The sequence below is a fragment of the Oppia nitens genome, unplaced genomic scaffold (genome assembly GCF_028296485.1).
Source record: "Oppia nitens isolate AA-2021 unplaced genomic scaffold, nextdenovo-longstitch-racon4-pilon3 scaffold18_pilon_pilon_pilon, whole genome shotgun sequence".
Classification (NCBI taxonomy): Eukaryota; Metazoa; Arthropoda; class Arachnida; order Sarcoptiformes; family Oppiidae; genus Oppia; species Oppia nitens.
The window spans coordinates 426362-441341 of record NW_026533197.1 but is presented as its reverse complement, the minus strand read 5'-3'; the positions used below and the strand labels follow the sequence as shown (position 1 = coordinate 441341).

The following is a 14980-nucleotide window of genomic DNA, read 5'->3' as shown; positions in this document are numbered from 1 at the left end:
AATATAAAAATTTATTACATAAGTAATATGTGGTCTAATATTACAATAATATCATAATATTAAAGAGTTGGGAATACAGGAAAAAGACAATGTATTTAATAGATCAGACAAAATACTATTAGAGATTATAACCTAAAAAACGAATATATAAAGTATTTTTATAGCAGTAAAACATTATTATATCATTAAACCATCAAATATATCATATATTTAATATTTTTAGACATTTTTACATTTGATTGCATTTAGCATTTTCTGGTGAGTTGTCGGCCAATAATGTTGAGTAACTAAAAGTCAGTCAATACCCGGTCTCCAGTGAATACTTACATCCATTTGACGGACACATTACATAATATATATAAGAGTCGAGTATTTGTTATGATATGAGTGCCCAAAGATGACTGAGCTGTAGGGCAATACTACCTCAAAACCAATACATTTATAGCAGTCATCGCAAGGAATCGATGAATCGGTTGGTTATGTTAGGCATCAGCTGTGATGGTGTGGTTGTTGTTGTTGTTATAGCAATCACTATATTTGAAACTCATATCCATCACTACTTTTTTTATATTATAAATACGTAAACCATATTCACAATAAATAAGTTGTCGACTTCTCCACCTCTTTAACATACATAAGCTGTCAATGACTTAAAAGCAAATCTCCATTATATTATTATATGTATATCTTTTGCATAAATAGTATTAATAGCATTGACTTTCTATTGCAGACCATAATACCATAATTTATTACATATCAATATTTACTAATTTTTAATATAAATTGCTGTTAAAGTTAAAGCATTGATTTACAAAACAACATAAAATTTGATCATAATTACATACTGTATTATGCATATCCTATAGTGTTATAATTTGCTATAACTTTCCCATAATAGGAGAGCCCGGCATTAAACTTAAAGCTATGAGTCCAGTATCTAAAGAGCGATCAGGTATTTAACTGAAAATTGATTAACTTATTAATTTTAAATTATCATTTTATTTTCATAAATATATCTAATAAAAATGATATTTTAGTAGATATAATTAATGCTTAGATTAAATTATATAAATATTACAAATACAACATAACAATGTCACTTAAATAGCAAATCAAGCTTCAAGCTATAACTTCAATTAAATAATAATTTATTAAATACAATTAACAAAATGACAAATGATTTTAATATTAATTGAATATATTATAATTTATAACATTTATGTATTATAGTAATTCCCAATTGGTTTATATTTTAGCAAAGGTTTAATTTTATTTAATATTTATATATAATTAACTCTTTTGTTTAAACAAATTTGATAAATGTGTTGATAAGTGGGACTTAAAATTCCTTATGGGAACTATACCTAATATAAACTACTTGTGCTATAAAATATCAAACATATACAGTATATGAGTGCATATTTTCAGTATATTAGTTTCAATAAAATAAGATTTATGAAATGTTTATATTTATATATGTTATATATGTTATACAACTCGATTTTTTTTTATATAAAAAAGATATATTTACTGTCGTTTTCTTATAAATATTGATTGTGTATTATGTCTATTATGTCTCTTTGAATTTAATATAAAATGTTTGTCTTTCGCAAAGTCAATGTCTGTTTTAAATACGATAAAACCTTTAAGGGTTAGGAATTTAAATATAAAACATATATTCGTATACAAACTGTGCGACAATTTATTGCCGGAAAATCTGAATATTTGTGTAAATAATTATTCACAACTTTTATTGTTTTTTTAGAAAAACTTTTTTATATTTCAATAAATATTTGCAATAACTAAAATATTAGCTCAAATTTAATGCTAAATATTTTATTTTACGGTACTTTATTTTGTTGAAATATATGGCATAAATGTATGTTTTTTATATATAAATATGAAATATAAATATAGTATATTATATTTATATATAAGTTATATATCGTATATTGCAAATACCGGTATATATTATATAAATTTATATATAGTACTGGTTTGTACAGTACATATAATATACTGTATAAAAAATAACATGAATGTTGCAGATTATACAGTATTATTATATACATGATATAGTGCTATGAAATATATTTTTGAGGCAAAGAAATAATGTGAAAATCGATCGATCGATTGTTGTGTTTATTATAGCAATACTTTTATTAAAGTCAAACACAATATACAGTGTACACCATTATTCATATACACAACATATATATAATTTATATATGTTTTTATTATCGCAAAAAATCAGGACAACATCAATGTTAAAGTTGTGTAAATATATATTTGAAACTAAATTGAAAGTCAAGATTAAGTTTTTACAGGATTTAAATTTTAGATTTGAATCAATGCTAATTCTATTGAAATGTTTATTTTTATAATAGGGTTTCTAATAAGTCATTGTATTTAACTATTTGTTTATTAGATTATTCTGTAATTTTATTTTTTTAAACATTTCTATAATATTAAAAATCTTTAATTATGATACAATAAAAAGAATATACTTTTTGTATAACATACTGTATATCAAAAAAATTTTTCTAATAATAACAAAAATTTAAAAATAAAAATATGAAAGTATATATTTATTTTGTAATATTTGAAATAAATTTAATTTGTTAACATACCAATTTAATTAGATACAAAATCGACATAGATTATATTATTATTAATGAATATCAAATTACCATTTATTATATATACAATATTGTAAATTAATACGATATTTGTTTCATTTCTATGATATTTTATATCAAATGTCATTTTATATATTATATATTAAGACGAATACATAAAGAGGAAGTAGTGGACAGTTAGTCTGTCAGACAGTACTACTAGTAGTGAGCGCTTTATACTGTATTTATACGATTGGAGTTATGTTTTATGATATATATCAGGCGATATCACGATTATTATACGGTCCCTTACTTAAAAACATAATTACTGACCAAGATAAAAAACAAAAAAATTATAATACACAAATTTAATAACCTTTTTTATATAATATTAAATAAAATATACCACTTAATTAAAATTAATATGTAACAGTGTATTTGAGCTAGATGAAATATATTATAATAAACCATAAGCTTCGACAGTGCATTTTAATCAAAAGTAATCAGAAATCACTTGAATGATAACCAGTGATATATATTATATTTTATAACATTTATATTATAAAATGCTCCAAATTTATAGTCACATAATTATGTCTCATTTCAATTACAAAAAAAACATTTAGATTAAACAAATAAAGTCTTTATTTTAAGTCTAAAAATTAATTTTGAGTATAAATATATGAAAGTTGTTATAGTTTTGTGACATCAATTGTGCTAAACTTAACTCAAATACTCTATATATTATCAGTTTATTATACAATAATCAACAATTTCAGTTAATTAATATAGTAAAAATTTAATATAGTATAGTTAAATATAAATTAAAATAACATTACTTTATAATATTTACATAATAATATAATTTAACGTTTATTATTTAAGTAAAATTTTATACTTAAACCCTATTTTTCTTATACATAAAAAATTACAAATATTTTTAAAATAAAATATTCATAGAATTAAATAATTTTAATTAATAAATAATATTAAATTTCTTTCAAATAGGAAACTAATTTGAAAAATTTGTTTATAAATCTATTTTACTTTATTATAGAAATATTAGAATATGTTTATATTTAATACAACTTTATTAAAAATTATTATATTTAATATTGATATTTATAATGTAAATTCAAATAATATTTCTAAATAAATAATCAAAAATATTTCTGTAAGTCTACTATGAAGTCTTAAATTTCAAATACAAATATATAGGGAATTAAAGGCAACTTTTACTATAAAAGTATTGACAAAATATTTGTAAGAAAACATTGCATGAAAAATCACTTTCAGTATAAAACTGTTATATAACATGCACTGACATGTTGTGATCATATGAATAGAGGCATTCCTATTGGGAACGGTATGTATGAATGTGTATTTGAAAGGCTGAGCACAGCATTAATGATTGATTTGGAAATTTGATTCAAAAATCTTAGATTAGATGCGATATTTTAATATCAATATATTTAAAAAAAAACTATAAAAGATATACTGTTTTTTATTTATTTTATAAAAATGTCTTTATTATAAAATATTAATCCCAAATAAGTTTATATTATACATAATTTTAAAAATAATTTTACAGTTTATTGTGATTTTATTTGCATATTTACAGTAAAAGTATAAATTTTTATTCTATAAAATTTTATTTATTGTTTTTAATTTGTTTAATTATGTATAATATTGTGTAATATATAATATTTTATTATCTATTAAATTTGTACATATAATTTATGATAAATATCACAATTATTATATACTTTATACATTATATAATTATATATAATTTTAGACATTTATTTACATTAATTTAACATATATTTAGAAATTTAGTTTTTATTTCTTTAATAGAATACTTAAAATTATTTATAATAGTAATTTTATTTATTGAATTCATAATTTAATTATTTGATTAATTTAATTGATGATTATCTCAAAAATATAATTAAATTAATGTTTTATTTAATATATATAATAGACTAATTATTTAAAGCTAATATAAATAGTTGCAAATGTATATTTTTAGATAATATTTAAGGCTCTATCTTAAAATCAGACCAGCATCAGACTCCCGACTCATAATGTTTTGTGAATAACTATTAAACTATATTTTTAATTAAAAAATGACCAATGGCAAAGTTATAGATAATTTTAGACTGGATATATTTATAATTAATTATTTTTTATTTACTCTTATGATTGGCCAGATAATTGCATCAGACCTCTTTTAACTGGTATTAGTATAAAATTATTATTTTCAAACAAGCTTTTAAAAAGATGTTTTCTGGAATATATGTGTGTTTGTGTCCGACCAATATTTTTTGCGAATTTTGAAATCAGATTCGATTAGAAAATGAAAAATAATGTATAGGGGAATAGCATAAAAATTATATATCTCATCAGGAACATTGAGAAAATATAAAATATGCATTTTTTGAATTTTTGACTTTGGGATATGTAATGTATAATATGACTCAAATGAACTAATGGTTAATAGCAATGAATTATTTAGTGATAATATGACGAATACTAACTAACAAATATTATACAAAATTATTTTAAATGTGATTTATATGGACTATTTAATTTTAGTAATGCATATGTGGGGTATTTTATTATTTATACAAAGTACTTTATGCCTTTAAAGTTTGTTTTTGGCAATGCTTTTTAGCATTCTCAACTGGTTTTTATTTATTTAATTATTTATTTTAGAATATACTATTATTTGATAATAAATTTATAAAACTGTTACCTTGATACATTGCACAATTTTATACTGTAAAAGATAATAATTAGAAATGTTTAGAGATTTTTTGATTGTATGATCGTATCGATCACAACAAAATAATCTCATTTGATAAGTGATTTGTGCTCTGTTTAGACACTAAATTGTTTGAATATCATTAGCTAACATACTATACAAACAGATCTCACTATTTAATTGCAAATTGTGTCCAATTTTCCATTTGATATCATCTCATATGTGAATCACAATTAGATGCGATTGAAATCATTGCAATGACCGACACATTTACAATACATTCACAATCAGTGTTACTATTTGTGGCAAAGAAAGTGATGACAACTATATTACGGCTAATTTCTCCTCTCAATTACAGACAATAATAGTCTAATATTTTGCGTCTAAAAGGCGTTACAATTAAGCGACGGATTATTAATTAGTAGTCGTTTAGCTATTAAACCACAAACACTGAGACAATGACAAAAACTTTATCACTACTATATATTTATAGTATATATATAGTTACATATACTGTATATAATACTGTATATACTATATACAGTATTATATAAAGAAAGTGTAAAAATTGTTTTTTTTTGTATTTTGATAATTATTTAAATACTTTTTTAAAGCATAATAACATGTAATGCTATGTATATTAATATTAATAAATTTTATCTTATATTTTCCTATTGGAATTTTAAACTAAGTTTAATGTTTTTATGTTTATAATAAATTGCTGCTAAAGTACTACTATTGTAAAGTTAAAAAAAACTAAACCATTACTCCATTACTATTAATATTATAACATAACAAATAAAAAATGTGTGACTAATCTGTAGTAAAAAACCATATGTAACTATTATTGTACTGTTATTAGTAATACCTATTATTATAATTGCAAACACTATTAGGTTGTGTTTACACAGCAATAGTATCACCTAATGAGACTCAATTGAGTTAATCCCATAGATATTCATTACAATAATAAGTATTAATACCACACATGGCATGAAAGCACTGTTACATCGGTTTTAGGACACATACGACACATACAAACTAAAACAATTAATTCATTACTTAAATAACTTTCTTAAACACAGCGAGTATTTAAAACATTACATTAATTTTATGCTTTGTTTAGCTTTTAGTAACATTTTTTTCAAAAAGTCAATTAATATTTGAATATATTTTTATTTGTTTAAAAAGTTTTAGTCAAATATCTAATATTTCGTTTTATTTTTTTGCTTACATTAAAACTTAAATGAAAACTTTTTACATTACTTAAAAAATAAATTAGAGTTGACTTGAATTTTGGCATAAAATGTTATTTTTAATAATAAAGTCTTAAGTTTTAATATAAAAGCTTAAATTTATAATTGTATTTAAAATATTTATAAACTTATATTATAAACTAAAATTAATTAAAACGTAATATTCAATATAATACTATTAGAAATTAATAAATAAGTTTAAAAAACTGTTAAATGCTTTATAATTTTTATTTCAGAAATGATTTCTTTTAATTTATCACATTATTAATAATGATTCATTATCTGTATTGATTACAATAAAAAATTAAAGGGTTAGCAATTTAAATATAAAACACTTATTTATATAAAAATTGTTTAAACAATTTTTGTCAATATATTTGAATATTTATGTAAAACTTTTATTCTCTTACTGTTGAGATAATAGTAATGTTAATGTTATGTAAATGTATTTGAAAATAAAGATTCAATTTTTTTAGAATTTGAATTTCAGATATAAACTATTGCTATTTTTAGTAAAATATTTGTATTTGTTTATTATATATAATTTATATAATATTATTCATAAAAAATTAAGCATATACATTGTATTATAGATATAATTGATAATATTTAAAGTGTATAATAATTATAGTATTACTGACAACAAATACAATGTTTGTCTTTTTATAATAAGTTCATTACGTTTTGACCACTGTTTCAAAAAATATTTCAAAAAACAAGAGAATAGTTGTATTGTTTTATTTAAAAAGACATCAAAACGTATTTATTTTTATGAATCGTGACTGAAGTATCAAATATTTGAAACACCATATGATTAATGATCTCAAGTTTTTTATATTTATTAACTTTTTTTCTTAAATTTGGTTTTTGTTATACTTTTCTATTCAAAAAAAGAATGATAAAAATCAAAAAAATTGTAATTTAGTAAATTATTTCTAGTAATTGTATATATAAAATAATTTCATAAATTTAATTTATGACTATCATTATAAATTTTTGAGTTATTTAACATATAAACTTTAATCGACCCAAACAATTATTAATGATAAGAAAATATTCAAAAATTTTTACACATAGAATCTAAACACTTTAAAATAATTAAATGTTGACAATGATTGTAAAATTTAATTTAAAAAATGTTTTTAAAATACATTTAATTTATATTTGTTAGAAACCTATTTTTATACATAAATATACTCAATGTTAGTTATATTTTAAACAAATAGTAATAATTTAAGTATTGGTAATTAAGAAAAAAGTAATTAATTAATTAATTAATTATTTGATTAGACTTTCCAGCCTATAATGCAGTGGTTGGCGGTGTGGTAGCTCTTCCATGCAATGTAACCCCTCCTACATATGATGACGGCGTGTCACTAGTGTTGTGGTATAGGGACGACACGGGAAACCCTATCTATACAGTGGACGCTCGGACCACACATTTAGATAATGCCAAACATTTTTCCTCATCAGAAATATTGGGAAACAGAGGTGTCTTTAATATAACATATCCGATGGCATACATGAGGATTAATCCGGTCAAAGCCAATGATGGCGGCGAATACCGGTGTCGAGTGGACTACCGTCGGGCCCGGACTGTCAACCGGATCCTTAAGCTCAATGTTATTGGTTTGTTCATATGTTTACCATTATTTTCTTTCAAATTTATTTATCTTTCTATTTATATTTACCAGTATATCAGTAAACTGTTAGGTTATTAATGATTACAATAATTTACAGTATATTACCTCTATATATAAAATTACCAAATATTATATATGTATTTATAGTTTAACCATTTATAACATTAAAGGCGTGTTTTATACAAAATAATTCATAAATATTACACAATTTTTACTATCCATACAACTTATGCATTAGACAATATAAATATAAAATTCAAAATAACATTAATAATGATGAATAATAATGTTAAACCAATACAAAACATTTTAAATCATATATTAATGATTGTTTAAAATAAAAACTACTTGAAATAAAAGTTCAGACACAATGATTAAAATATCTCATGCAATGTATAAACTGCACTATAATTTACTATCATATATGTGAAAATTAATATATAATATATATACAGTAGTATTGCTCCTTATGATCATTGACTGCAATGATGTCACTGTTAGAGTTGGCTAAAGATCTATGGATTCTGATAAACGATAAAAATTAGATAAATGATTATTTGATAAAAAAAATCAAACGTTATTGAATATATTATAACATAGTTAGTAAATAGAGTATCTGAACTATATCTCTGTTTTATTAAAATATTTATGATATTAATGTATAGATTTAAAAGTGATGTTTACTTTACACATTTGGCTTTTGGCAGTTGGCTTATTTTGTTTTGATTTTAATTATTAATAACTTTATTTATATTTTATAATCAACTAAATGAAAAAATAATGATAATAATATTTTTTAATATTGTATTTTATTTTACAATAAATATTTTGTTTTATTTCTTATAGTAATAATTTTTTTAATAAAAATTTAATTGATGAGTTTGTTGATGAAACTAATTATTGAAATTTCTAAACTCAATCAATGATAAATTTATATTAAATCATACCGTATAAAAATAATAATAACATTAAAATATTTAATGTAATATTTTATATAATATATTTTTTATGTGATATTACTATATGACTGTACTGTTTTAGTGCCTGTATCTAAAGTGGTTATCTATGATGACTCTCGCAATCGCATCAGTGATATCGCTGGTCCATTCAATGAGGACTCGTCGGTCAATTTGACGTGTGAATCGGAAGGAGGTCTTAATTAGACAACTGTTCAACAATTTTTATATTAACAAATTGATGTCAATATAGGAAACCCTTCGCCGACAGTCAAATGGTGGCGGGGCTCAGCCTTAAGCGATGAATCCTATTACACAACACCTAAAGGACTCATCAGAAATGTGATACATATACCAAAACTAACGAGAGATGACCTGATGATGGTTCTGACCTGTCAGGCGTCCAATACCAACCTGACAGTGCCTGCAACACAAACCATTGCTATTGATCTCAATTGTTAGTCTAATTATTGCACATTTTTCATTAGCATAATATATAGTACATTACAATTATATTATGAAATTTTTTAGTTTAAATGCTTTTAATTGATTTCAATCAAAAAAAGTTAGTTAAATGATTAATGAAAATCTAACGTTTCATTTGTCTGACATCAACAGTAAAGCCAAAGGAAGTGCGAATTATAACTCCGGCACACAATATGTCGGCCGGAGATCGGGTAGAGTTGGTCTGCCAGTCGAGTGGCTCTCGACCGGCGGCTAAGATTAACTGGTGGAAGGGTTCGACACAAATAGATAGTAGTGGCGAAAGTACATCAGATGACGGATCAGTTACGACCAATTTCTTAACTTTTATGCCATCAATAGATGATAATGGAAAGACATTGTCGTGTTGTGTCACTAATTTAAAATTTCCTGATTTTGAACTGAAAAATAATTGGACATTAAATGTCTTATGTATGTCATTACACTAATCCATTAAATATTATCAAATTGATAGATAGATTCATATTTTTTGTTTTTTTTGTTAATTATATTTTTATAAAATACTTTTTTGTTGTTAAATATTCTTATATTGAAATTTATTTTTTTTACAATGTATTATATATATTCATTTGAATTATCTGTGATTTTTTTTATTAACGATTGATGATTGCTATAACAGACGCACCGATTTTATCATTGATTTTGGGCGCCAGTGTTCAACACCAGGAAATACTTGAAGGCAGTGATGTATACTTTGAGTGCAATATTCAAGTAAGACATCGATCCTAATGAACAGCACTTTCTTTGTGATCGCAATTAATCGCATAATAATCTAAAAATCATTTACTTTTTATATCTGTTATTATGAGTAAAATTATACAATTGAAGTTTTAAATAAAAAGTCATTAATTAGGAATACAATATAAACAACATATTTAGTATTTTTAATATTAATACATAATTATAATTTATGAATTAAATAAAATTTACAACAGTTAATATAGTTAATAGATTTTAATGAGAGAATTTTATATTTTTAGATTACTATTTATTTAATTGTGTTTTCTTACATAATGTAGCCATTTATTTATCAATTTTATTAGTATATAATTTTTAATCATAATATTTATTAAAATATAAATTAGAAAAATCTTGATTTTTTTAATAATCTCTATTTAAATTAACTTTTTATTAAATTAGTTTAAAACATTATAAAAATTGTTCATTCATTAGATGTTTCAATTGTCTAATTTTTATGTTTGATTGCAAATATGTTAGAAAATCTGATTTTTTAATACAATAGTATTTTTATTATTATTACACATTAAGCTAATCATAATATATGAAACGTAAAATTTAGTTAACAATAACTTAATACAGTAATACTAATATTATATTATACGATAAAATATTCAATTTTAGGCCAATCCACCCGTCACTCAACTCAGTTGGTTATATAATGACCAACCATTAGATAGCACGACAAAAACAACGGCGATTGAAGTTAAAAATAATTCACTATTGATTCGTAATATAGGACCTAAAATGCATACCGGAAAGTACCAGTGCTTTGCTGTCAATAGTCAGGGAAAGGGTGAAAGTGATGTCGTCAATCTCAAAGTTAAATGTGTGTTAATTTATTTTTATTTAATATTGTTTGACATTTTATAAAATCAATTATTGTTGACTATACCAAACAGATCCACCAATTTGTAAGTCAGTTCAGAGAGTATACTACGGAGTGGCCAAACAAGAAGAAGCGAGAGTTGAGTGCGAAGTAGACGCCGATCCAAGTGATGTAGAGTTTCATTGGGCTTTCAATAACAGCGCCAATGATAACCCGGATATGATATCATTTGTCAGTGAAGGCAAAAAAAGTTATGCAACTTATATACCACGAGTTGACTTAGATTACGGACGACTATATTGTTGGGCACAGAATAGCGCCGGCAAACAGAGAGAGCCGTGTGTTTTCTTTGTCATTGAAGCCGGTATTATTCAATATGTTTTACTATTATTATAATACATTTATAATAATAATTTTATTTGTTTATATTAAGGACCGCCTACTCCACCAGACAACTGTTCCCTAACTAATATAACAGCACATGAAGTAACTATAGAATGTTTGCCGGGATATTCTGGTGGTTTGGATCAGATCTTCTATCTGGAAGTCTTCAGTGCGAATCCAAACCGACTTTTAGTTAACTTAAGTTCAACGGAATATCCATTTTTCATTGCAAAAGGATTGCCGGCCGGCTATGCCTTTCGTTTGATTGTATACTCGAGTAATACTAAAGGAAAGAGCAAAGGCGTCACCATTACTGGCAATACACTGGTGGCCGCTCACTGGCAAAGTGGTTAGCAGTTAGATATATTATATCCATTTCCTTATAACAAAAATATACATCAATTTGAATAACAAACTAAAAACGGCCGCAAAATGATCTGTGGTTATCATTATTGCCTTAAATGGTTAACAGTTATACTGAATTATTTGTTATATTATTGACTCTTACGTTGCAATCAATATTAACGAAAAAGTCAATTAATTGTTTTATTAAGTCTCTTTAAATCTCAATAGACTTGATGTAGTGAAAAGTATTCACATAATTAGTAAAAAAATAACATTAAATTAGAAACAATTTTTTAAGACAAACACGAATTTCAACTAACATTTGCACTCATTTGTCATTAAGTACTGCATTAGCTCTAAATTTTGACGAATAATTTATAAGGATTTAATTAAGTGGTGAAACCAAACAACAAAATATCTTTAAGTACTTTGATATCATCAAAATAAAGTATATAACAAATTTATATAACAAATGTACATTTAGTTATAAGCATTTTTTGAACTTTTATATTATTAAACGGTTAAAACGTTAACCTTTAATGATTTAGACGTTAAATCGTCAAAAAGTGTTATTTGAGGAATAGTTCGACACTAATAATAGTGTAATTTATATAAAGACCGGAGCATTAATTTATAAATAATATACTCTACAATAAATCCCATGTATTATATTAATAATATATATAATGTCTTATATTTGACAATCCGCTGATTTGACTGAGTTTTTTTGGGCACAAATGGTGACACTATAGCTGTTGCCACTGATTAACACCAATTGTCATTTCAAACAAAATCGATAATTGATTTCTTTAGCCAATTCTCTATTATTTTCTTTTTTTTTTGTGTTATTTCTAATGTCGATTCCGGTACTGATTTCGTTGTTGTTGTTGATCTCATTTTTAGATAATACGGAAGACTTAGAAATTAGTCCACTGCTGACAGTCCTTATGATAGTTGTGGGCGCTCTCATTGTTTTGGCAATCATTATCATAATGATTATGAAAATCAAATCAGAAGAACAACTTAAACGTATTAACGTTTAATATATATTTATATAAATATAATATTCATGAATCCATAATTATTAAATAATTATAATTATTATTATTATATTACAAAATATTTATTTGATAACAGATCATAATCAAGAATTAGCATCAGTTCAACCAACTGATACAACAAAGACAACTCCCAGATCTATAATGAAGTAAATAATTTAAATAATTTATAATTTTTATTAACTCATGTTTTTCTAATATCTTATTCTATTTTTTATTACTTTCACTATTTGTGATAAATAACCGATAATTGTTGGTTAAATCAATTTACTTAATACATGGTATCATTAGAAAGACATCACATTTGCAAAACTCATACATCGATAACAAGAGAGAGGGAACGTGTCATACGATTAAAATAAGAGATTCAATGCAAATGAGAGGTACGCTAACTATATTCTTGTAGTTAAATTTTTTAATTATTTTATATTTTATATTCACTACAATAATGTATTAAAATATTTGATGTATTACAAGAAACTTCAAATAATGTAAAATTTAGTACTATTTATTGCATAATATAAATTTATATTTTATTTTTTTAGTTTAGCTAGATTTCTAAGAAGCTCATATAATTTACATTAATATATTTCATAAAATTTATTTATATATTATATTAAAAAATACTAAATATTTAATTTATAATATTTATTATTTTTTTAGAAATAACATCAGTTTTAGAGGAAAACGAGGATATGGAAAGAGAGGGTTCATTTTCAGTTAGCAACCATAGCTCTACCCCACTGACCCTTTATGTGCCTCCGCCGCCCCATTGTTTCACAGACGGCCCAATATCTACCAAACGGTGCCAATTAATGACTGATATGCAAGATTTGTCCGTAAATTCTGGTCTCTCGACTAGAGATCAGTCAAATATTTTGTATTCATTTAAACACAACCATATAATACCACAAAAAGTAATTAATGATAATTTATTTTAAATATCAATTGTCATTGATTTTGAGTTTATAAAAGATATCTAATATCATTATCTATAATCAAACATAAAGACATTGAACTCTTTGTGTACTAAAATTTTTTCTTATAAACAAATTTCTCTAATAATATTGGTTTTGATTTGTGGCGCACAGGAAGAGAATCATAAGCAAAAAGTAGAAATTGTGGTCCCAGTGCTTAAAAAACGGAACCTATTAGACACAACCATCACTGAAATCAATGATATAGACTCCAAACAGTATAGATGTTTATATAATAATACAGAATCGCTAAATGCAATCAACAAAATAGTTAGTCCGGCGTCGGGTGGCTCTCAACACGACTCAGGACAGGAGGACGACGAAGAGTGTTGTAATAACAATACACCACTTATGGAGATTAAACGTCCGGATCAAGCGGTATGTGTTATATTCAGTAAAATTATTTGTTAAACAATTTGTATTTTTTAATTTCTAGTGGGTATTGATTGAACAAATCGATAACTCAGAGCCATCGACACCCGTCTGACATAACTTGAAGATTGACCTCAAATGACATCAAAAAAAATACAACAAATTTATCTGTTATTTGCTCAACATATGAGTCTATCGACCGAATTATCTATTATTAAAACATTAAAAAATATCAGAATAAACAACAGATTTTATGAATAAAATAGAGAGCAATTGATATACAATTGAAGTGCTCTTAACCTCTAATAAATAGCTCAATATATTGTTAAAAATATACTTAATTTATTAAAATTATATAAATTATTATGAATAATGATATTTATGTAATATTAAATTTGATTTACACTTTGATATTTTATATTAATATAGTTATTAATGGAAAAAGACTATTTTGTGCCTTAAAATATACAAATATATAAATAAATAACAAAAATAATTAAAAATTAAACTTGAATTCATTATTTATAAATGAA

General features: G+C 23.7%; 1 protein-coding gene across 1 annotated transcript; it reads left to right on the top strand.

The window, feature by feature from the left end:
• Window positions 1–906: 906 nt before the first annotated feature.
• LOC128965831 (synaptogenesis protein syg-2-like) lies at window positions 907–14562 on the top strand. The gene is made up of 15 exons (XM_054312608.1): window positions 907–952; window positions 7932–8270; window positions 9326–9436; window positions 9494–9697; window positions 9859–10155; window positions 10364–10455; window positions 11107–11311; window positions 11385–11675; window positions 11745–12044; window positions 12944–13069; window positions 13178–13247; window positions 13390–13481; window positions 13762–14015; window positions 14190–14453; window positions 14512–14562. The coding sequence occupies exons 1-15, from the start codon at window positions 925–927 to the stop codon at window positions 14560–14562; spliced, it is 2724 nt and encodes a 907-aa protein (XP_054168583.1). The 5' UTR covers window positions 907–924.
• Window positions 14563–14980: the final 418 nt, after the last annotated feature.

What these genes read in the sequence shown, in the direction of transcription:
- LOC128965831 (XM_054312608.1), top strand. Translation starts at nt 925, where the DNA reads ATGAGTCCAGTATCTAAAGAGCGATCAG. An exon ending in CCTTAAGCTCAATGTTATTG is followed by an intron (nt 8,271 to 9,325) that starts GTTTGTTCATAT and finishes GTACTGTTTTAG; the next exon opens with TGCCTGTATCTAAAGTGGTT. An exon ending in ACTCCCAGATCTATAATGAA is followed by an intron (nt 13,248 to 13,389) that starts GTAAATAATTTA and finishes TGGTATCATTAG; the next exon opens with AAAGACATCACATTTGCAAA.